This window comes from Falco punctatus, assembly GCF_963210335.1.
Source record: "Falco punctatus genome assembly, chromosome: 4".
Taxonomy (NCBI): Eukaryota; Metazoa; Chordata; class Aves; order Falconiformes; family Falconidae; genus Falco; species Falco punctatus.
Genome location: NC_137583.1, coordinates 112,920,659 through 112,944,125, shown reverse-complemented (window position 1 = coordinate 112,944,125; position 23,467 = coordinate 112,920,659). Strand labels below are relative to the sequence as shown.

At 54.3% G+C, this 23,467-nt stretch overlaps 1 protein-coding gene across 5 annotated transcripts; it reads left to right on the top strand.

Moving 5' to 3' along the window:
* The first annotated feature begins 7,831 nt into the window (after nucleotides 1-7,831).
* On the top strand, nucleotides 7,832-14,775 carry LOC308062150 (uncharacterized protein). Of its 5 annotated transcripts, none has more exons than XM_080383207.1 (8): nucleotides 7,832-9,505; nucleotides 9,900-9,985; nucleotides 10,623-10,740; nucleotides 11,131-11,263; nucleotides 11,707-11,835; nucleotides 12,143-12,288; nucleotides 12,580-12,705; nucleotides 13,229-14,775. In XM_080383207.1, exons 1-8 carry the CDS (start codon nucleotides 9,423-9,425, stop codon nucleotides 13,293-13,295), a joined length of 888 nt encoding a protein of 295 aa, XP_080239333.1. In that variant the 5' UTR covers nucleotides 7,832-9,422; the 3' UTR covers nucleotides 13,296-14,775. The 5 variants fall into 5 exon arrangements, with proteins under 5 accessions (XP_080239333.1, XP_080239331.1, XP_080239330.1 ...); XM_080383205.1 differs by having other exon boundaries at nucleotides 10,419-10,740; XM_080383204.1 differs by having other exon boundaries at nucleotides 9,900-10,740.
* Nucleotides 14,776-23,467: the final 8,692 nt, after the last annotated feature.

Below are 23,467 nucleotides of genomic sequence, written 5' to 3'. Positions count from 1 at the left end.
GAGGGAGGGCTAGGATTCAAAATAGCACTCCAGATACTATAGAGCAGGAATGAGGGGCTGGTACAGACTTTGGGACTGAAAAGAGATGTTTTGAGTTGCAGTGTCATGCTGTGTATGAGGGACAACTTGGGATGCCTGCCTGGCATTAGTGAATTAAGGACAAAATCAGAGAAAAGCTTACCTCTTTGAGATGCTTCTGCTCCAGGAGCCACCTTCATCCTGGAGCGTTGATATCCCATTTCATGAAGCACTCTATTGGTCTTGCTGATAACTCTGTCAGAACTGGTTGCACTCCATAGAACTGTGACCTGTCCTTTTACAGAAGTAACAGCCCTTCATCATTCCCAGTGCTTGGTTATCTCTAGCCTATGTGTCGATACCGGGTCTTGATCATCGTGACCCATCTGGTTGTAATACTTGCTCACATGTATGCAGTGACATGCAAACATCCTTATTTTTCCTTAAAAGCATGCCTAAATTCAGCTGCCTTTTGCTTCTACTTCAGTCTGCTTTTTTGGATTCTGATGATAAAAAATTGCTGGCTAGATTACCCTATCAGTTTGCAGGTTTTGTGTTCCTGTTTTGAGACTGCTGCTTAGATTTCCAGCCAGAATTTTGGAAGGGGGGCAGTGAATGTTGTTCTAGTTATAAAATTAGTCAGACGTTTTCCATAGCTATTAAAATACAGCTTGAAAAGGACAAAACAGAGCCAGATCTTGCATGCTGCAGGTTTTTTCCTTATTGATTTGTCATTGTTCCTGCAGCGTGTCAGTAGCCCTAGTAATTCCTGTTTTTTCTGGTCTAGTAAGAGCTATGTCATTGCGTCTCTGTCTTGACCTACAGTTCCCTGTAGACTTCATAATTACAGCCTTCTTTAAAACAGATATCACTTACCATGCCAGAAATTGTCACAGGGTGGAGAAGCAGATCAAAATCCGTTAGGGAACAAGAGGTGACTAGATTAATTTCCACCTGAAATTTCAATTAAGCTTTTCAGTATGGAGTTAGTGTGTAAACCAAGCCTAGACATAATGACTCTAGTTTTTTTAATTTTATAATTGGTCTGATAGGAAGAAAGAGACGGAGCTTTCTTGAGTTTTGAAGTATGTGGCACTGCTACAGACAACTGAGTTGTAGATAGTTGTAAATAATTCAGATTATGAAAGCCACAAATATGTATAGGTTCTCCTCATATTAATGTGTCTGATGTGCTTAAAAGCTGGATAACCCACTGGAAACAAGTCAAAACAGATTCTTCTCCTCATCTTTACTTCAGCTAGAGACCCAGTCCTCTTTATGCCTTTTGGAGTATGCAATAGACTAGTCCCCAAGACAATACTGCTGCACGTGTATCTAATAGGTATCTGGTTTTCTGAGGCATCTAAGAGGACTAGTATTCTGTAAGTGTGCTTGGGCTCAGGGTACATATGCATGCATTGCTGGACCCTTTCCAAAATTTCTGCCTAATAGCAAACAACTTTTGAAGAGACATTTCCTATAGAGGAACTATGGCTCAGCAATTACTGCTTTTCACTATGTGCTCTCTTCTGTGGGAAGGAGAGGGACCTATTGGTCCATCATCACTGTTGTTATAGACAGTCTAAATAAGACTTGTGCTGCAAAGTGTCTAACCCTTTTCTGAAAGGAGAGGTGGGATCCTCTGTGCTGATCCTGTGTTTTGAAACTGCTTTGCTGTTTCTGTGAGTTCTGTTATTTCTGAAGTACCAGACCTAGCTGTTTCCCTGTGCTGACAGAATGACTGCATCTTAGCAATTGTTGGCCTGGAAAACTGGAGTTTTCAGCTGAAACACACAAGCCTGATTCCCGGTACCTTTGGGGAGACAGTTGGCTCTTTGCTTCTTAACAGCAGCAGGCACGGTATACACATTCCGTGCCTTCAACATGGAAAAGCATCTGTTTGAGCACCACTGTGGAAACAGAAGAAGAATATTGCTGGCATTCTGCGCTAGGCAGGAAAGTAGAATGCAAGATAAATGGAAGCGACAGTTGTCCTTTCTTCAAGGGTCTTTGAGTTTCATTGCCTTTTTAAAAAATATTTTTTTTTTTAGTAGAAATTTTACAGGTCTGGCCTGATTAACACTAACCCATAGTGACTGAGCTGCTCAGAGCTCATAGTTTGGAGGTTTCTTCTGATAGGTGACATTAGCAACTGAAGTCTTACATAGCCTTTAGCGTGCATTAACATTGAGCAAAAGATGTTGTGTATCAGAAAGAGGAGGACCTGGGTTTCACAACACCTCGTGTCTTTCCCTGACTCTGCCACTTCCTTGTTCTGTGTCCCCAGGAGCCTTATTTAAGTTCTGTCTTCTTTATCGGATAGACTGTAATACAAGCGTAATCACTGATCATCTCCATCACACTGAAATTGTGAGACTTGGTTATCAAGGATCTATAGAAGTACTTAGAAGTCTGAGGAAAGTTACAGGAGCATTAAATTTCTTAATTCGCAATAGAGAGAAGAGAAAGAAGGATTGTGGAGTTTGGTGATTTTTTTCATAGCTTATAGTGAGACCAGGAATTGCCCCAGAAGAGCACAGGAGGCTGTTCCTAAGGCTGGAAGGCATTGAAGAGTTGAGGAGCTCTTCTCCAAGCTACAATATGTTTTTTGCAGTGGCTGTTACTGCTCAAATATGTCAGTGTGTACATGGCACTAACAGATCTGTGCTTTTGGAAGTTCAGTGCTGGGAAGGAGAAGTGGGTGTTGCCCTCAGGATAGCAGAGGTCTTTTGTCATTTCATGGGCTGTGAAAATAGTTCTGTTTGTTCTTTTGAATGGCAACAGGAGTAAGGTGCCTTCTCATTTTTTTTAGACACTCATGAAGATGGATGGAGGGAAAAAAAGAGACACGATGTCTAGAAAGCTACTGATCAAGCTTAATCAGCAACTTGTTACTGTGAAACACTAAAAGGATGCCCCCAAAATTTAGGGACTAGAAAGTCACTGGTCTCTTTTGGGTCCTGTTTTTTTAATTTTATAGAATGTCCTCTACTTCTAGTACTTGCAGTACACATTTTCTGAGCATGTCCTTCCATATTGTCAATGTGTGTATAGAAAATCAGATCCATACAAATGATGTGTGCATGTAGATCTGTACAAACCACATGTGTGTACACCCATATGCATGTGCATGCACACGCACATGCACATGCACACACACAAAGCCATATATAGAAACTACAGACCTTGGGGGAAGCCTTGGGAGCCCCTGGAGAACAGGCTGGTACTGCACTTATTTTGTGTCACCCTTATTTCTAATCAGACACACACACACACATGCGCACACCTCTCACTGGCTCACTTCAGCTCTATCTATTTTGTTTTATTGTCCTGGCAGGAGACAAGCTTCATTAGGGGAGTGGAGTCCCTAACAAGGATGGGGAATGGCAACAACAAAAGGATGTAGCAATATAAAGTTATGTCAAAAAACCTTTACAAGAAAAACGGCTGACATTAGAAACAGTGTGCATTAAAAATTCAAGATGGTTGGAAGGGGGGGCAGGACTGGGGAGAGAGAAACAAATAAATACACAGGCTTTAAATTAATAAATCCGTGTATTTGGGAAATTCATCAAACCCTGTGTGCTCTTAAAACTGGTTTTATTTCTATTATTGTTAATGATATATACATTTTTTTCTTTGGATCTCAGTGGGCTATCATCATTTTAAATACACATTTAACCGGCTAAGCAATCTTTCCCTTGTACTGTTTCTGTTGCTAATATTGAGTGACTGAAAAGTCAGTTTCATCATACGTGAAATGGAACTGGCCAACTCAGCCAGCAAATAACTCTCGGCCCCAATTTAGTCAGCTCTGTAAAGTTATACCAACCCATCCATCCTGTTTCCTTTGGCTAATCAGGTACACTAGCAATCTAGTTATCCCTGGGTTTTTCTAGTCAAGCTCTTGTGGCGAATTGGACACAAAAAACCACTTTAGACTAATGTACAGGTAATAGATTAATCAGTTTTTGCAAGGAGCTGAGAAGTCCAAATCTACCTGTAAGGGAGAAGGACATGGAAAGGAAGTTGGATTGCTGTGCTATTTAAGCACTAGGAAATTTACTTCTTAGTCTGATCTTAGCCCTGAAGATCTCAAACATGTATTTATTTCCCTCCTTCTCTGCAAATTGACAAACATAACTGTATAGTGTAAAACTGGCTCACTAATCCAGTTCTGCAATTAGCAGGTTTTGAAATTAGAACTTCTATCACCTGCCTCCTTAGAGAGGTGAAGATGTGTGTGATAGGTAGCGGGCTTCCCCGTTGCCATATAGCTGAGCTGTGCACCTGAGTGGGGATGCCCTGAAGGCAGGACAGTGGCAGGGGTAGGTTTGCCATTTTGCTCCCCTAACTGAGAATTCAGAAGAGGCCCAAGGTTCTCCAGCCTGACCTGTGCAGTCCTTCTCACCTATGCTAAATCCATATTCAAATTGTGATTGCTGTCACCCAACACCTGAGCTTGAGTTTGCAGTTGCAGATAAACATGCAGGGATGGTTTCTAGGTAAAGAACTTCTGATGGTGCTGGTTTTATCTGCTTCTCAGGGGGTGTTAGCAGATGCCCATGAGTTATAGCATTGTGTTTGGAGTTCCTGTGGTGGGGGCCCTGGCTTCCCAACTTCTCCTTCGTGTCAGGTTTCTCCCACTTTTTACAACGCTCATTTATAGTGTTGTAATTATAGACTTTTACAGACTTTCACCAAACCAGGTCTACCCACCTTTGGTTTTAAATGCATTTTAAAAATGACACAGCAATGCACAGATGTTACCAACGGTTCTTGGGAGCACCAGAGGTTGGGCAGGGTGTGGGGGTAAAGGATTCCTCTCGTCTCAGAGGGCAGCTTGCTTTTTAACTTTTGTGCAGCCAGCGTGAAAAGATGGTGAGAAAATAACCCTCTCAAACGTGTAAGTCAGGTGGTAGAACCATCAGCACAGCTTCTCCAAAATACAGCTTCAGATTGAAAAGGTCCCACAAAACAAAGGAGATAAAACCAGGAATCTCATTCGTTGGCACTTTCAGCTTTATTGCTTTAGAAGTGGAAGCAGCATGGCCATGCTTAACAAATCCTGTGATTTGGAAAGTATATAAAGCTCTGCACAGCATTAAGACTGGTTCATGCTTGGTGATGTCTGTTGTACTCCTGACTTTCTGAATAGCTCTAACAATCTGCCATGTGCTTTAGACATGTCAAAAAAAGAGACTCCTACCTACATTTAAACTCTCTCACCTCCCAGTATCTCTCTCCTTGTGTGTTTACCTATGCAGCCTCCCTTCCTTCCACCCTAGCAGACAGCCATGGGCCTGTCTTTCGTTCTCTTTTATGTATAATTGCATTGGGGTTACATGAAGAATGGGGCATCCTGCTGGACATTGAGGGTTTTTTCCTTTCTGTTTTCTTGATACAGCTGCTATGTGCTCATTGAAGTATTTTTTCTCACCACTTGTGCTTCTCTCCTCAGCAGCATGAGGTTGGATATTTAGTTGTCCAGGTGGCAGCTTTTTTAGTTCCCTTTATTACAACTGCTCAGAAAAGGTGAAGTACCAGAGTATCTCCTGCCGTTTCTTCTAGCCTTCAGGGAACCGTATCTTCCCTAAACAGCCAAGAAGCCCTCCAGCAGGTTAGGATCTCTGTCACTCTTCAAGGCATGCTCTCTGTACTAGTAGTGTGGAGTGTAGACAGAGTTACCAGTTGTTTGGAAGCATCAGTGGAAAGGGACAGTTGTGTGTTGTGGTTAGCATAATGCCTGCTTTGTGGTTTGTTCAGGCGACATAATGCAACCCAAAGCAGCGGGAAAGCTTTGTATACAGACAGACACAGGACCTGTGGGAGCTGGGTGTTTCGGAACTCCCACTGTAATACTATAGGTTGTGGGATGGGCCAGCTTGAGGAAATCTTGCTGCAGCCACAGACTTACTGGGCACAGATTTGCCCAGCTGTGAGCTCTCAGCATCCTCCTCCTCCTCCACGCTGCCTTAACCATCCTGTGCCTGGCTCCCCTGCCCTGGGTGCCTGCAGGCAGAGCCTCAGCCCTGCTGCGCTTTGCAGAGGAGCTGCTGGTGGGCAGAGCTGTCTCTCTGGAGTGCTGCCCGCTTGCCATGAGCTCCCTCCATGGCAGGAGCCCGGCCCAGCTCAGCAGCAGGGAGCAGCCCAAGGCAGCCCTTGCTCTGCCCCTCTGGGCTCCCTCCAGGTGTCCCTGGGGCTCCAGGGGAACCTGCTGTGCAAAAGGCAGAAAAAATCTCTGATGATCCCTTTCTCACACCTCCTTGCCAGCAGTGTCATTACTTGGGCATAAGAATTGCCCCTTCATTAGGCAGGACACCCAGGCAGGGCCAGGGAGGGATCTCCTTTACCCCTGGGGAGGGAAGGGATTCAGCTCTGTCAGTTTAGGTGTCTCATCCTGTGTCTTCAGTCCTGGGGCCAGAAAGGGACTCTGCTCCCTCCCATGCACACCACAGACCCACACATGCCACAAAAGAGGAGACGTTCCTCTTGCCTTTGTTTGTGGGGGCACAGAAGGGCCCCTGTGTGTGACCTCCTTGTCTCAGCTCTGAGGCTGGCTAATGGAGATGGAGGGCAGCAGTGAGCTGCTCAGACACAAGCACCTCGAGACCTGTGAGGTGATAGAGGTGGCCCAAGATACATGCAGGTAACTGCAAGCTCTCATGGAGCCACTCTGAGAGACCGGGAAATGACTGGAGGCATCTTCTTGGAGGTCTCTGGGCATGTCCTTTGGCTGATTGAATGACAGCAGATGCCAAAACTTAGGGCAACTGAACCTTTTGCTACTCGTGATCTTCAGGGCTTCATCACCTACAGCAGGAACTTGGAAAGACAAATGCCATACACCATCCTCCCCACCTTGCTCCTTCTTTCACCAACTTTTATTGCTGAACACGGCCAGCTGGGGTCGGCTGACCTGGCTCTGTTCCCTCCCAGCCTCTCTCCCCTCCCCAGCCTACATGCTGGTGGGTCAGCATGAGTAGCAGAGGCAGCCTTGATGCTGTGCAAGCACTGCTCACCGACAGCTGTTACTGGGACTGGTTTGGTCACAGATCCAACACATGGCACCATATGGGGTGCTGCGGAGAAAACGGACTTCATCCCAGCCCAAGGCAGTGCGGTGAAGCCCATCGTTACTCCTGCCATGCAAGTACACACTGGAGGGGCTGCTGCATCCCACAGGCCTTCAATCACATCTCTTGTAAGTGCCCAGCCACAGCCCACCCCACAGCCCACCTGCCCGACCAGGCTCCCAGTAGCAGAGACATGTTGGTGTAGAGGGGGGTTTTGGAAACAGACTGGGGAGAAGGCAGGTAACTCTTTCTTGGGACAAGAGGGGAAATCCATCTCCTCTCTCACCAGTTGTGCCCCCGCCCTGCAGGTGTCATAATGCACCTTCAGATGATGCGGACTGATGTCACAGGGGAATGTTCCACATCACAGGGTTGTCTCCCCAGCACCATGGTGGTGCTGGCACATCCCGGCGAGGCCTTGGGCACTGCTGAGGGGGTGCCCACCGCTCCCCTTCAGAGCTGCTCCACAGCCAGGAACGGGGTCAGGAGGTAGCGGGCTTGCGCCAGGGGACCCTTGCTGACAGGCAGGAGCCTTGCCTGCAGGCAGAGGAGCAGCGGCACGTTGGAGCACAGTTTTGGATGAGGAGCCACAAAGAGCATCCCCTTCCCTGAGCTGAGGACAAGCAGCAAGCACGATGGAGGTCTGCTGCACAGTGGCACTCAGCGTGGAGCTCAGCAGCTTATTCCGAACGCTCCTGCTTCTCTCCACCATGGGTAGGGGATTCTGGAGTTTCTTCCTGAGGGGTTGCCCTGGGGCTATCCACTGTCAAATGTTGCGACTGCTGGGCTGATGGGGTGGCTGGACAGGGCTGGGGGCTGCCAGAGGGTCCCGCTGGGCTTGGGGAATGATGTGGCAACCACGACTGCTGGGTCATGGTGCTGTGGCTGTCCTCAGCCCCGAAGATCCTGTGGGCACAGTGTGGTCCCTGGCGAGGGGGCCATCCAGAGTCAGGTTTCTCTGGGAGCTGATACCTCTTGGGGTTCTGGCTCTGGGATGAAAAGGGGTCCTGCGTCCTGGGGGCTGGGGTGTCCTAGAGCTCCCACAGGGCTCTGATGAGGTGGCTGGAAATGCCTGTGCTGTAAAACAGCCCTTTACCTTGAACTAGTCTCCTTTAGGAGAATCTCTGCTCCTTTCCATGGGATCCTCTTGTGCCACCAAGCTGGCAGATCATGTCCGAGGCTCTGGGGTAACCATGCTTTTCTGGGCGTTACATGGCCACAGCCCTGGTCCTGAATCCCTTCCCACATCCCCATTTCTGCCCCAGCCCTTCCCCAGGAGCAGAGTAAGGCTGGCAGTCTGAAACCGGGGCACAGCCCAGCTCTGCAGCCATTGCCAGGTGTTGGCCACCTGCACTGTCACCCCCTGGGTGAGGAGCTTGCCGAGAGGCTGTGAGCTGGCTGTCTCGGAGCATGACACTTCTTTCCTTTGCTTTCCAGAGGTTGTGGCTATCTGGGATGCTGTGTCCACATACATCCTGGGACAGCTGAAGCTGGGCAAGGTCTGTTGGGATCCTTGTCCCCTTTTTGCCCTGGAAAGTGTGGGCCCTGGGAGCAATCCCTCCCTAAGCATCATGGCAGCATGCTGAGACAAGCCTCTGTGTTCACCACTGCTTCTTGGTCAACCAGGAGAGAAACCATATTCAGATCTAGTCTGAGAAAGCATTTGGCACGTGATAGAGTTTCGCTCTTCCCTGTGGTCAGCATTTGTGTTGTTTTCCTGGGCAGGGGGTCCTGGTCACAGGACTCGGGACCTTTGCTACGGTCCAAGAGCGATTCCAAGGTGAAGAAGAGGTGTACGTGGTTCGAAGACCCATCTTCCAGCTGGACATTGCTGAATTATCTCTGCGGGAGCTTGTGTTCCCCACAGAGGTTATCCCTGGTGAGAAGGCAACAGCCACCCTTCTCTTCCCCCTGCCCTGTTTGGGACTGGGATGCATGCTCGCTGCACTTCAGAAAGGGTGCAGAGAAATGAGGATTTCAGTATTTCTCTGGAGAGAATTCCCTCCAAAGTTAGGCGGACAGCTTGAGCTCTTCCCAAACTAACCACTCCCCAAGAACCGTTTCCATAAACGACCTTTTCTCTGGCATTCTGTTTCGAATTTTACATGGAAATCCAGCCTGCTCTGCCAGTAACGATGTTCCTCCTCCTTGCAGATGATGTCAAGATTGAGCCGCTGAACTACAGATGGCTATCGCGAACCACTTCCTTCCCACAGCATGTGGTGCAGAGCTGTGTGCAAGAGACCATACTCTTGTACTCTTTCCAGCTGAGGAACAGGCAGCGCCTTGCCTTTGCCTTCAAGGACATTGGTGTTCTGTCCTTCACCGATGATGTTCTGTGCATGCGGTTCTATCGTGACTGTGTCACAGGGCTGGAGAGCAAGGCCAGCTGGATTGCGCTGCTCAACACTGTGAGTTGCTCAGGCTTTGAGGGTGATGCAGTGACTTTGGGAAGCCTCTTGAAGGGTGAGCAACCCGATGGCTGTTGGCCAGCCTGCACGTGGCAGGCCAGTCCGACACCTTTCCACGTGCTCACCTGCGCTGACTTCTCCATTGGAAAAGAAGTTTTATTCTGAGCTTCTGAGTTCTTGCCCTACAGAAAGGCTGGCAGTGTTACTGCGCAGTCTCAGTGTTTGCTGTGCAGCTTCTCCAGAGCAGAGCAAGGGCTCATGTTCACGGAGGAAGATTTGGAGAAGGGGTTAGGAGAAGTGGCTTCCTTTTGGAGCAGGAGGCAGGTTTGCTTCCTTTGGGAGCCAAGAGCAAAGTGCCTTGGAAACCTTCTAGCAGCTCTGTGTCACTTTACAGAGGCTGTGGATGCCCGGTGCAGCTGCCTCCGGTGGAGAGACCAGCACTTGGGGGATGCAGGCTGCTCCTGCCCACACCTTCCCCAGGTGAGTGCGTTTCCTCTGCAGCCCTCGACTGACCGAGCGGGCAGATTCCCAGCTCCTCAGGAGTGCGCCTTCCGGGGCTCGGCGTTGCACGTTGAGTCTGGGAGGGCGCCTGACCTGAAGGGGCTGGTTTCTCGTTAACTTACGATGAGTTGGGGTTACACGTGTGTTCTCCTGGAGTGGCCGGGCAGCGTCATTGCGTTTCTCATGCCCAGCCTGCCTGCCACTCCCATCAGAGAGAGCCATCTGCACACAGGGAGGACTTTAAGCTACATCGTCTGTGTTGGGGGGAGATTGCTAATAAAACCCATGTGTGGCCACATGGCCACGAGGAAAAGGGTTGCCATGCCTCACACGAGAGTCGTGAGGATTAGTGCTGGGAAGCTGCAGAGGGTAGGGGTCACCCTTCAAGCCTGTGTCATCATTTCCTGCCCAGGTTTCGCTTTACGGTGGTCAGCAGAGCAGTGGCCAAGGCTTTGTCCGCCTGGGCCAAGAAGGCTGCAGCTAAGTCCAGGCTCAGACAAGGTATGGGAACAGGTCTCCGCTGCCCAGCTGAGGCCCTGCCCCGCGCTGGGTGACCACAGCTCCATCAAAAGGCGCTCCCCAGGGGGCTGCTCTGCTGAGTTTCCTCCTTTGCCAGGTGCAGAGGCGCACCGTGGCAAGCTGCTGCAGAGACGGAGGAAGCTTTCCCTTCCTGCACTGCCAAGTCAGGGGCCAGGCACAAGACAGAAAGACTTGGGCAAGAAGACTTCTGAGAGGTGAGACCCTGGTGGGAAGGGATGAAAGGGATCCTGCACCCGTGGAGGAGAGACATCCCCTCCGGACACTCCAGCTGCAGGGACGTGGCAAGGTCCCTGACACGTGCCGCATGGTTCCTATGTGCTTGTTTCCCCTGTTGTGGGCCCCTCACTGGGGAAGGTGGTGGACGCTGTGTGCACCCCACGTCCCTGTGGTTCCCTTACGCAAGAGCTGAGGTGCAGTCGTCCCCCGTCCATCTGAGGGGGCTCAGGAAAGGCTCCCCCCTGCCAGCAGAAATGGCCCCACCTCCCGCGCTGCTTCTGCCAGCCTGGAAAGCTTTGGTACCAGGCAAAAGCGGGAGACCAAGCTGCCCCGTGCTCATGCCGACTGCTCCTGGTGCCTCTTTGCAGTGTTCTCCCCCCGTGTCCAGGCAGCTCCCCCAGGATGAAGGAGGCAGGCAAGGCAGGCAGGCAGGAGCCTGCTTCTCCAGCCAAGCCCACCTCTACACTCCCATCCTCAGACGACTGCCAGAGAGCGCTGCAGGTACGTGCCTTGCTGTAGCTACCGTGCTGCTGGGGACTCGGCAAAAGCCTCTTTGTGCAGAGAGCCAGCCTGAAAGGACTCCTTGACATGCACTGCTTGTCAGCTGTCTGTCACCTCCTTCAGATCTTCTTCATGAAAAGGAAGGTGTTGCACACCCTCCCCACATGCCGTTGCCCCCTGGGTTGTCACAAAACTCTTTCTCCTGGCGCAGGGGCTATGGGAGATGTCTAAGTCCTTAATCGGCTGTTCACAGGGGAGGTCTTTGGTCACAGCTGTGTTTGCCAGGAGCCTAGAATGACCCCACAGCCCCCGATCTGTTAGGGGCAAAGCCCTGCCAACTGACCAGCTGAGGCAAGGGGCGGCAACACGGGTCAGACTCAAAGGACACCCGTTCCAGGAGCTGAGGCTAATCGTGCCTTCTGCTGCCTTGCCATCCCCTCCAGGAGGTCTGGCAACTGTCTGCAGAGTGGGAGCAAGTGAGGCCCAAGTGGCAAGAGCATCTTGAGCAAGCAAAGGCAGAGTGGGCGGCGTGGGGAGCCTGGTCTGCGGGGAAGGACCGACAGCCGCCCCAGGTACGGGCAGCGATTGACACTGCTGAGAGCAGCAGCGATGCTTTCCTTCGGGGCACCCAGGGCGGCAGGTCTCCAGAGCAGGGGAGCAGGACAGACACCCAGCTGCAGGGCAGGGGTTTGCCTGCTCATGCTCGTAAGGGAGAGACTGGCAGCAGCATGCAAGCGGCAAAAGCAGCCGTGATGATGGGCACGTGGTGCTGGGTCTCCTGGCTGCCAGGTCCTGCTGCAGGCTCCTTTCAAGACGTCCTCTGGGAAACTTCACCGGTGGTTGCCATCTGCTTTGCTGAGAGTGTCTCCGCCTTGGCAGGCACTCAGCACTGGAGGCACATGGACTCCCCACCCTCCAGCCCAGCCCAGGAGAGAGGCAGTCAAGGAGAGGTGGAGAAAGGCTCCAACCCCTCTCCCAGCAGAGCAGAAGACAGCAGCAACCCCGCTGCAGAGACTCCAGCCCGAGTAAGTGTGTGCTGGCTCTCGCCGCAGCCTGGAGCAGCCACATAGCTGTGAGCCCACAGACATGTCCACATCCCACGTTCCTGCATCCTGGGGTTGCGTAGGACACCCTCTGGCGTCTCCTAACACGGGCATGACCTGGGTTACCCCACAGTTCACGGCCCAAACAAAGCTCATGACCGGCTGCAAGGGCGGGTACCCATGTGTCTTGGTGGGCACAGGGGCTGGACGAGGGGAGAGGCAGGTGGGGTCTGCAGCAGAGGCTGAGGAGACAATGTTTCCCTGTTGTTGCAGCCACCTTTCCCCACGAGCGGTCCAGGTCCTCAGAAGGCTGGAGCCGTACCTTGAGCGCAAGGAAATATTCAAGTACGTCGCTGAGAACAGGAGGCGGCTTCAAGAGCAGCAGAAGCAGCTCCCCTGGTAACAGTCTCCAAAGAGACCCCTCCACTGAGGCCAGCCCTGGGGGAAATGGGGGATTTCCCTGACGGCCCTCGTGAGACAGAAGCAGGTTCAGGAGGCTGGCCTTGGAGTGGACCTCCCTGACACCCAAGGGCCTGCCTGGACACCCAGAACCGGCTTTCCATGTGGGATGTAAAAGGCCTGGCAGAAGGCAGAGGGTCCCTCTGATGGCAGGCTCTCCCCGTTCCAAACCAGGGAGCATGTCCTTCCCAGGCAGAGTCTTGCCCCAAGACACCTATCCCCAAGTGGGGACACCAGCAGGGGACACTCCAGGTCTCGGCCCCAGGGGACTCAGCCCCAGGCTGGGCAGTTGCGCCTGGGCCCCTCTCATGGCCTTGGGCACAAGGCACCTCTCCTACTTCACGGGCACCTTGCGGCTTCATTGCAAGCACACCCCATCCCAGGTGGCCTGAGCTAAGCCTGCAGGAGTTCTCTGCCTTCCCCCTGTCCATACGGTCACACACTTCTCTTTCTTCCTCCCTAGCACCAGATGCTGGTACCGCAGCAGAGGGGAAGGTGCCGGGAGCAGCAGCTGTAGCAGTGGCTGTTAGCCAAGGGGCCGGGAGGCTTCTCACCTGCCAAGATCCACCTATAAATACAAAACCTGGAGTCCTGGGGTGGTTCCCAGATGGACTGACTGGCCTGTGCCCGGTGATGGATTGCTCTACAGGCATCATACACACCCCATGTGTGATCTCACATCTGCTGGTAGGGGCAGGAGGGAATAAAGTGCACCCACGCTCCCCAGCGTGAACGTTCTGGCACTTCCCAACACACAGGCAGCACAACAGGGGAGGCTCTCACCCTCTTCCCAGGAAAGCAGCAGAGCTGGTGCCTCCCTCATGTGTCTGCATGCTTGTGCATGCAGCGTGGGGAACCATCAGCAGGGCCACAAGTCTGTGTGTTTGCAGGGCTGTGAATGCACTGGCACCACAGCGGTGCAGTGGGTGGCTGGCACAGCCGGAGGGCTGTGGTGGGGGGACGTGGGCTCTGCAGGAAGGCAAGGAGGTAGGCTTGCCTCTTGCTCGTGCTGGGACAGGAGCCAGCTAATGGATCAGGATCATCAGGTAGACCAAGGTGGGTGCCGTGTTATCAGGTATCTGCTGAAGGTGCCTGCATCTGCGATGGCACCTGCATCTTCAATGGCATCTCCATCATCAATTGCATCCTGAAATTGCATGTCTCCAACCGTCCCCCATTGGCGGGCTGGGGACAGCATGTGCATGACAGCTGGGGATGTCCTGGAGGGTGGCACTTCCCTGGGCCCCAGGAGGGTCCCCTGGTGCTGCACTGCCCCATGACCATGTGCCCTGGGGCTGAGGGCTTGGCCATAAGCCTTGCGCAGGGGGACGGCGTGTTCTGGGGACTGTGCCTGGCACAGTGGGATTTTGCCTCTCATGCTGCAATACCAGGTTAGAGCTGCCCACTGCTGTCATGACTTCTCCCAGCCTTGGCTCACCCCATCACCCCAAACCTCCGCCAGGCCCGTGGGTGCACGCATCTTGCTTGCAGGTTGGGGCAAGGGTGTTTGTTACTTCCATGGCACTTCACACAATTTTTGGCATCACAGCGTGAAAGCATCAGCCAAGCAAGAGCTGTTTACCATATTAAGTATGTCTAATGAGGGCAGACGTGGTATGCACAGGTTTCTCTTTTTTTTCTTTCCGTTTCCATTTTCTCGCCACCCTCCCCACCCTCCCCAGCATCTTCAGATAAGAATATTACCATTCAAATAATCAAACCACTCTGGCCAGGCATCTTATGGACAAGATGCCTTTGTAAAAGGAGCCTCTTGGGGCACAGGAACTCTTCAGCCACGTTCCCCCAACCCAGCCCGCTGACTGCGGCATTTGGGGAAGCGTAACAGAATGCCATGTGCCCAAGCACAGGAGCTGTAGCTGAAGCATGTGAGTGAGGAACGGGAGGCAGAGGCAGACCCTGCTTGACATCCAGCTGCTGGGATCCTTCATTCCCAGGGTGGCATTGGGTGCTGCCAGCTCCTGTGGCCGGGCCCTGCAGCCAGCTCAGCCGGGAGGGAACTTTGCACCTACACCTGTCAGATGCCAGCTGGAGGAACAGCGCTAAAGGAGACTTGGACCCAAGCTGACTTTGTCCTGGGCAGCGAGGTTGTGGTAAGACAAGGAGATCCAGCACTGCACTGGTAGCTGGTGCCAGGGAAATGGTGCTGGAGCCCCAGTGGTCCTGCTGTGGCAGGGGCAAAACTGGCCGCTCCTAGCAGGGCAAGGTCAAGGTGAGATGCCCTGAGCAGGGCAGGGACAAAAGTCAATGCCCCCCACATGGGGCAGAAGCAAAGCTCGCCACCCATATTTGAGCAGTGGCATAGAGAGCCCCCTGAGCAGGGCAGGAGTCAATCCAGGTCCCCTGTGTGGACAAGGGGCAAAAGCTGCCTCCCCAGGGCTGGGAGGAGAAACACCAGCCATCCCCAGAGGCACGAGATGAACAAAAGCCACCCAAGCAAGGCCGTGGCCCAACCTGGAGGTCCCAAGCAGAGGGTGTATCTTGGGGGGGGGGGGGGGGGGGGGGGAGCAGATGAAATTCATCAGCAGTGAACCTGTCATAGCCCAGGTGCTTTGCTACATGAGTGTCATGGGCTTGACATCCTGAACAGTGGGCCAGCGAAAGCCAGCTGGGCTGAGCTGCCCTTTGGAATAACTGGGCTCCCTCTCCGGCTCCTTGCTTGGCTACCTCTTGCCAAGCATTTATCATTGATCCTCTTCTTGCATCCTCACTCAAGGGTAAGTTGGATTTGACTTTTGGGAGAGATCCTAGAGGAGGTAGATCGGGCATAAAAGTGTAGGTTGGTCTCTACCTCCCAAGCTGTAGGCTGAGCTCTTCCACATTTATACGCTGGCCAGAAGGTCACTATGGGTAGAGTTGTGTTTGGTAATTTTTATTTCTTTGCCGTAGCCTAGGCTAGGTAAGCTGGGAGGTGGCAGTCCGAGGTGTTGAGCTCACCCTAGACTGAGCAGAAGCCCACCTTAGATGGTGGGGGAGGAAGGGAGACTGAACAAGGAGCCTGTGCTCACAAGTGCACAAACTTGTGTGCTGGCCCCATCCCTTCCCCTTGGACAGGAAATTCAGCTCCCTCTCAAAATATAGCTTGGGGTGGGAATGGTGGGGACTGGAGACCATTGGGATAGGAAACCATCATGGGGCTGAGAAACCATCGCTGTGATGGGAAACCATGGAGGGGATGGGAAATCAGCATGGAGGACAAGGAATCATCAGCAGGATGGGGAATCATTGGGGTGGGAAGTTGGTATGGCATGAAAAGTCACAGGCTGCTGCGTGCTGCACATCCCTGCCCAACTGTCGTGATCCCTCAGGCTTGCCACCTGCTACCCAGAGCAGGGAATCCAATTCACCGGTTACGGAACCGGGTGGTGCAAACCAACACTGGGACTCACCCTGTGATGAACATGATTGCTTTCATAAACACCATAAATCAATACCCACCAGCAAACCACTACCCCTATTAAATAGAATGGAGACAGCGATCATACATTGATCACCCTTGATTTTGTCCTTTGGGCTGTGTTCCCTTTGAGACGCAGGGTGTGAGCGAGGCAGGACTCTGAGGTATGCACAGGAGGGATCGAGAGCCTCAGAAAGGAGAAACTCCCCAGCCTGCACTCGGTCCTGCTCTCTCCTATGGTTTCCATGGCAGTTTCCCTTCTTCAGCACAATTCTTCTTTCTCGCTTTTTCCAAACAACAGCGTGAACCTCACACCCAGCCCTCTGTTGTGTGCAGGCAGGAGAGATATACCGTAGAGGGCATCCTGCCCCATCCTCCTCTGTGAGCTTGGCGCCAGGACACCACGTAAGGCCACGTTGCCCACCCTGGACCTGGCAGAGGCTCTGTCTGCTACTGCACAGCCAAGGGAGGCAGCGCCTGCAGCGGGTGAGGGGGCTGCCGCACCTCAAAGACACAGGGAACGCAACCACTGGTGTCCTTTGGCAGAAGGTATTGCTGGCTGAGGCCATGAAGCGGGGTGTTGCAGGCCAGGGGCCCGTGGCACGCAGCCGCCCCTCACCCTGCTGGGAGCCGGCACAAAGCCCTGTCAGCCTTGCACTGGTGGTGGAGCAGTGGCAGCAGCTGGAAGCACTAGAGGCTGAGCTGCAGGAACTCTGGCTTCGCACCCAAGAGCAGCATGACTACACTGCTGCTATAACCTGGCAGCTGAAAGCGGCTTTGGAGAAGCAGAGGCAGCTCCTGTTGGAGCGGCTGCAATACGAGTGGGAGCAGCAATGGGCTAAAAAGGTGCGGCGGTTACAGGAGCTAAACCTTTAGCAGCAGGTGGCTGAGACCTGCCAGCTGCTGCACTGTAAGGAGGCTACGCTCCGCAAGGGATGGGAGCTGCTGTGGCAGCAGTGTGCCACTACCATTCGCCAGCCGCAGGACCTGCAGCCACAGTGTGCCGACAAGAGGGTGACGACCAGCAGGAGCGGCAGGGGAGCCTGAAGCAAGCTCCGGCACGTACCCAGCAAGGTACACAGGGAGATGGACATCTCCCAGCCCACCCGCACCCACTGCCTCCAGAACCAGCTGCAGCAGGCGAGACTCTACTATCCAAGCAACCATCTGTCTTTTTACCTGGCTGGAAGCGGCCGAGCGCGAGCTGAAAGCCATGAGGGACAGGGCAGAAAGGAGTCAACAGCTGGAGAGGGAACATGAGGAGACAAAGCTGGCCCACAGGGAGCACAGAGAATCCCTGCGGGCATTCCCTGCCCATCTGAAGGAACTCAGTGATCGGTTTGAGAATCTAAAGAAACGCCGCCAGCAGCTGTTTCAGGAACTGCAATGGCTGGAAGGAGAAAGATCCAACAGCACCGTTTCCAAGCCGCAGCAGGCTAACCTGGGAGCAGACAAGGAGTCCGTCCTGCTGGAGGCTAAGAGAAAACAACCGGCAGAGCTTCGAGCATTCATCGCTCGTTACAGCTATGATCCTTTCGATGGTCCCAACGAGCAGCCTGAGCTGGAGCTTCCGCTAGTTGCTGGACAATACGTTTACGTCTTTGGAGACGTGGATGGAGACGGTTGGTACGTGGGAGAGCTGACCGACGGCACAAGGGGATTGATCCCCTCTAATCTCGTTGAGGAAGTTCCAGGTGACGGGCGACCTGATGACACCACAGTCTCCCCAGAGACAAGTGGCAGGGCATAGATGACGTCTGTCCTGTCTTCTCATAGAGCTTCTCATTAAACCTCTTTTAATGACCTCTCTGTGTAATCTCACTCCCTGTCCTGTTTGCCTGTGAGCTGAAGGGACTCTGTGCCTGCTATGGGGGACGTGGCGGGGGTGGACTGAGTGCCAGCTACTGGAGTCAACCCGAGGCCGTAGGCAGCTCTGGCTTGTGGTGCCAGCTACTGGTGTGCGTCCCAGTGCAGCCAGTGGAGTGAGGGGGGGTCCGAGTGCAGCTACTGGAGCCAGTGGGGATCTCAGCCATCAGGCACTAGGGGTGGGATTGGTGTGCGTCCTGAGAAACCACAGGGTATTTGCACTACAGTAGCATGTGCAGTAAAGAAAACTCGTCTTGCAGTTTGATCCAACACTGCATCTGCAAACAAAACGAGGCGGAGGCATGAGGAACAGGGATGGAAACCTCACCTGCCACACCAAAGTTACGCCACGGAAACTCTTCCCTTTTTGTCACCTTCCTCGGGTTTGGTAAATCTTTTGCTGAGTCTGAAGCAAAGGCCCATTGCCTCTTCCTGTTTCTAACGGCTAACGTCTGGCTTTCACAGGCTGCTTTGTTGTGCGGCACCGCTTACACCCTAGAGTTGCCTTCATGAATGCATCCTTGTACTAGGAAAGGAAAATTGCCTGCCATGCCAGTCATACCACTGTACTACCCGCAGGGCAACAGACCGCCCTGCTTGTAAGAGGATTTAATACAGTAAATAATCCTCAAGTATCTGGGTGTTTTAACAGTTTAATCACGTGCTTGCAGTCTGACTGCTGACACAATCTAACAAGAAAAAATATTAAGGGGGCTAAATCTGTGTTTCAAAAAAAAAGTGGGGTTTCTCTTTCCTTTCCTGAGAAAACTTGCTCCCTCTACGTTTCTGCCCTGTCATTTCATCTAGCAGCTTCGAAGAAGGGTTTCCCGGCCAGCTATTTGGATGTCATGGTGAGCTCTGAGATGTTTGAGTTTGTTCCTTTCAAGCCGCCAGAACTTGGAGTCCTGTGGCTACAACAGCATCTCTGCTGCTGTACAAAACCAGGGCCCTGGCCAGGTCCTCACGATAACGCACTTGATGGGCAAGGTGAACACGTTATTTTACACAGCTTCAGAAATCTCACTGCATTGTTGCCTGCAAAAAGCCACTTTCCTTTTGGCATTTGAGACACCTTTGAACACTGACCATAGAGCCCTGTGGCAACCTCTAGGCCTGGGGGAAACCTGCATTAGGGAGGAAATTCCTTAAGAGGAAACTCCCCTTAAGCTTTGAGTGTTGTTCTGTAGAAGGAAGAGAGTTGCCTTATTGCCCCAGGATGGGGTAGGGGAGCCCGGAGGCAGCGGTGCCTGAGCCTGGGACAGGGTTCTCCAGCCTGGAGGCCAAAGCTGTTGGTGGGACTCTTCCCTCCAGCCTCCTGCCTGGTCCCTGCAGGGGGCAGGGTACCCGTGCTGGGGCAGCAAACACTGCTGTAAAGCCTAAAGATGTCCCCAGGAGCTGCTCCCAGCTCTACCTGGGAGCTGCTGCTGTCAGATTCACCCACTAGCAAGCAGTTCCTGGTGCAGGAGTGATAACTGCATGGAGGAGAACAAGTCTGGGTGTCTAATACCAAGGTCTCCAACATCAGCTGAGCCGTGTTTATTTTAATGGTTTGGGTTTTTTTTTCTCCCCAGGAGTTTCCATAGTATCCCAAAGCCATTTTCTGTCAGAAAAGGTGCAGGCTTGTGCACGAGACAGCCGTTTCTCTGTGTTGTAACTGGGAACAAAGGCAGCTTTTCTTCTCATTCCAGCTCGAAAGGGAGCACAGACCGTCAGCCCCAGGGAGGCAGCCCTGCTCCCTCGTCCTGGCTGTGGGTGTGAGCCCTTGCCCGCTCCACCTCTGGAGGAAAGGCACTGAAGAAGAGCAGCCTGTGAGGGACCTCCCAGAGCCGGCTGGGGAGAGGGCTGGTCACCCCGCGGCCCACGGCGACTGCCGGGAGCAGCTCGGCGTGGCCAGTGGCCTCTGAGCACGGGCCTGCGGGCCTTCCCTGCGTTGCTGTAGGCGGGCACCGGAGCGTCCCCAGGCCTGGGCGCCCTGTGTGGGAGCCATGCCTGGGGACAAGGCCCCGGGCGGTGGCACCCAGAGCTGCTGCACGCACACAGGACTGAGCTCTGCAGAGGCTGCTGGCACCGGGGGGATGTGGGAGGTGCGGGCTCGGGCCTGCTGGGGCCTCTGTGAGGGGCAAGCAGGGGCTGCCCCACGCCGGGCACAGCCGGTTCCAGCCAGTCCCTGCTAGGTGTGGGTGTGAGCGTCTCCACAGCAACCGCAAGGGCTTTGTGATGCAGGCGGCGCACCATGCCCAGAGGTCATTGTGATACGGGTCCCCATGGTGACCCCGCGGGTATTTAAGGAGCCAGAGCCCTGGGGTGCCCACTCCCAGGAGAGCCACTCCCTCAGGAGGCAGCATCTCCCCTGGGTGACCATGGTCGGTCGTCGGCAGACGCCGCCGAAGATGCCCACGCATGAGGAGGCAAACGCCCCCCCCCAGCCCAACAGCAGGCTGCCGGGCCTGCAGAACCAGCGCCAGGTGAGGGACGGGGCAGGAGGGGGACGCCTGTGGTGGGACAGGGCCACGCGGAGCTGCCTTAGTGCCGGGGCCGGGCTTGCCGCCACTGTGAGGGCCGCTGTGCCAAGGCAGCCGCCTCCAGTCCTTGACTTCTCCTCCTCCTGCCCTCAGATGGGCCACAGGCAGCCGCTGGCAGCGCCGCAGGACAGCCAGGGACAGGCTTCGTCCCCCCATGGGAACAGGCTGCGAGGGCTCCCCTGCCCACAGAGCTCGCAGGCCGCTGGGAGCCGACGCGCACAGGTAGGGAGCCCGAGGGAGGCCGGGACAAACGTCTTCCCGAGTCCAGGAGCTGCCGACAGGCAGGCGGGAGCTGCAGGAGGGGACGGGAGGGCCCGGTCACATAGCAAACTGAGCCCCACAAGCCGTGCCTGCAGGCTGCCCGGGCATGTCGGGGATGCTCCCAGGAGTCACTGTGGGCCATGGCCGGACCAGTGCGCTCCCCAGCCAGCTCTGGGAGCCGAGCGGCAACTCCCTGTGGGGCCGAGTGCTGCCCTGGGGGCTGGCAGGGGAGCTGGCACAGGGGCTTTTCCAGCTGGGACACGGGGCACGGGCAAAGGGCCACAGTCATGCAGCCTCTCTCCTCGCCTTCTCTTGCAGACGGACAGCCCAGCATGCAGGGTGGCAATGCCCTCCGTCAGGGTGAGGCGCGAGGAGACAGCCCGTCTGCCAGCAAGGCAGGCAGCAGCACCACAGAAGGTGCACGCAGCTCGGGCACCAGGAGCTGCCAGAAGTTGCTGCAAGCTCCCGCCTCTGCCAGCAGCAGCCTCTGCAGCTTCTGGCCAGGGCAGGGAAAAGGCCAGCAGCACTGCAACCAGCAGACTCCGACAGCTTGTCCCATCTACTCGGGGCATCCCTGGTGAGCAGGGGAAAGCCACCAGTGCGCAGAGCAGGACGCATGCCCCACACAGCCCTGCAGCCAATGCCGCAGCTGGGAAGGAGACAAAGAGGTGCCTTTTGAGGAAGGACCTGGACAAGGTTTTCACTGGGAGCCAACGACCCAGCCAGCAGACAGTGGCACAGTGCCATCGGGAACACAGGCTGGGTGCGACGAAGATGGCAAGAACAGAGGAGGTCCGGGCGGCCCACAGTGGCAAGGCCTCTGCAGCTCTTCCCGTGCGTGACGCACGTAAAAGCACCAGTGCTGCTGGCAGACTTTCTGTGCCAGTTTCCCTGGGCAGGAGGGATGTGGCTTCAGGGCACCAGGGACAAGTGGCAGAGCGCCACCCCAAAACACAGCCGTCTCTCATAAAGACCAAGTGCAACGGCAAATCGCTGTTGGAGCACCAAGAGGCTCTTAAGGAGCATGTGGCCATGCCGTCAGTGAAGACGGAGGATCAGATGGCCACCATCACCACAGCCAGCAGACACCAACAGCTTGACTCATCTACTCGGGGCATCCCTGGTGAGCAGGGGAAAGCCGCCAGTGGGCAGAGCTGGAGCCATGCCCCACACAGCCCTGCAGCCAATGCCACAGCTGTCTCCCAGCCCACCCGCACCCACTGCCTCCAGAACCAGCTGCAGCAGGAGATGGCACTGTCCACCCAACCCATCCTGCAGCGGTTCAAGCGCGAGCTGCCTGCCTCCCCCTGCACGGCCCAGCCTGAGGGCTCTCCTGGCCACCAGGGCCATCAGGGGACGCAGAGCTCCTGCTCCTCTGGCAGAAACAGGCCCCACACCTTGGCGGCCCTGCAGGAAAGACCAACAGAAAGCCACAGTGCTGGGCCACAAGCAACGTGCCAGGCTGTGAGAGGTGCTCAGCTCCGGCTGATGGAGCGGGAGGACTTGATGCTGCCTGGCAGCGCATGCAGCCATCTGCTGGAGCAGAGCAGACGCCTGCAGCGTCTTCTGAAAGACCTGGAGAGGACACAGAGTTCCTCAGAGATGGAGAGCCGCCTCCTGGAAAAGGACGGTTCTCCAAGAGCATGCAAGGAGGCAGGGAGACTGCAGCAGAAGAATGCTCAACTAGCTGCCCTCACCTTGCGGCTGGGAGAGCGAGCCAGGCAGCTGCAGGTGACCATCGATCGCCTGGTCAATGCTCGCGTGCCACTGCCCATCCAGCGCTCCGCTGAGCAACTGTTCCCACCATTGCTTCCTCAGCCGAGGGGTGGAGAAATGGGAGAGCCCACCAGAGCTCTGCTGGCACGAGACAAGTGGCACGACTTGGCACAGAAGGCAGCTGAGGGGCTGGAGGCCCGAGCGGCCGCAGATGAAGAAGGATCCTCCGATGTGAGCACCCCCGGGCAAGCTGGTGAGGAGTTGCAGGTGCAGCTCGCCAAGGTGACAAATGAAAACACCCACCTGGCTGAAGAAAACGCTCGCCTGCATGGGCAGATGGCTTTGACAGAACAGGTTCAGGCTGAAAATGCCAACCTGAAAATGCAGCTAGTGCGACTGGCAGAGGAGCGAGACTCTGCCATCCAAGCAACCATCTATCTTTTTACCCGGCTGGAAGTGGCCGAGCGCGAGCTGAAAGCCATGAGGGACAGGGCAGAAAGGAGTCAACAGCTGGAGAGGGAACATGAGGAGACAAAGCTGGCCCACAGGGAGCACAGAGAATCCCTGCGGGCATTCCCTGCCCATCTGAAGGAACTCAGTGATCGGTTTAAGAAGCTAAAGAAATACTGCCAGCAGCTGTTTCAGAAACTGGGACGGCCGGAAGGAGAAAGATCCAACAGCACCGTTTCCAAGCCGCAGCAGGCTAACCTGGGAGCAGACAAGGAGTCCGTCCTGCTGGAGGCTATGAGAAAACAATCGGCAGAGCTTCGAGCATTCATCGCTCGTTACAGCTATGATCCTTTCGATGGTCCCAATGAGCGGCCTGAGCTGGAGCTTCCGCTAGTTGCTGGACAATACCTTTATTCTTTGGAGACGTGGATGGAGACGGTCAGACAAAGCGGCGATTAAAACACACTTCTAG

Excerpts from the sequence above, each read along its gene's own strand:
- LOC308062150 (XM_080383204.1), top strand. The coding sequence starts at position 10,130 with ATGAGTTGGGGTTACACGTGTGTTCTCCTGGAGTGGCCGGGCAGCGTC. Across the intron at positions 10,741-11,130 it reads GGCAAGAAGACTTCTGAGAG|TGTTCTCCCCCCGTGTCCAG; the intron begins GTGAGACCCTGG and ends GCCTCTTTGCAG. Across the intron at positions 12,706-13,228 it reads CAGCAGAAGCAGCTCCCCTG|CACCAGATGCTGGTACCGCA; the intron begins GTAACAGTCTCC and ends CTTCCTCCCTAG.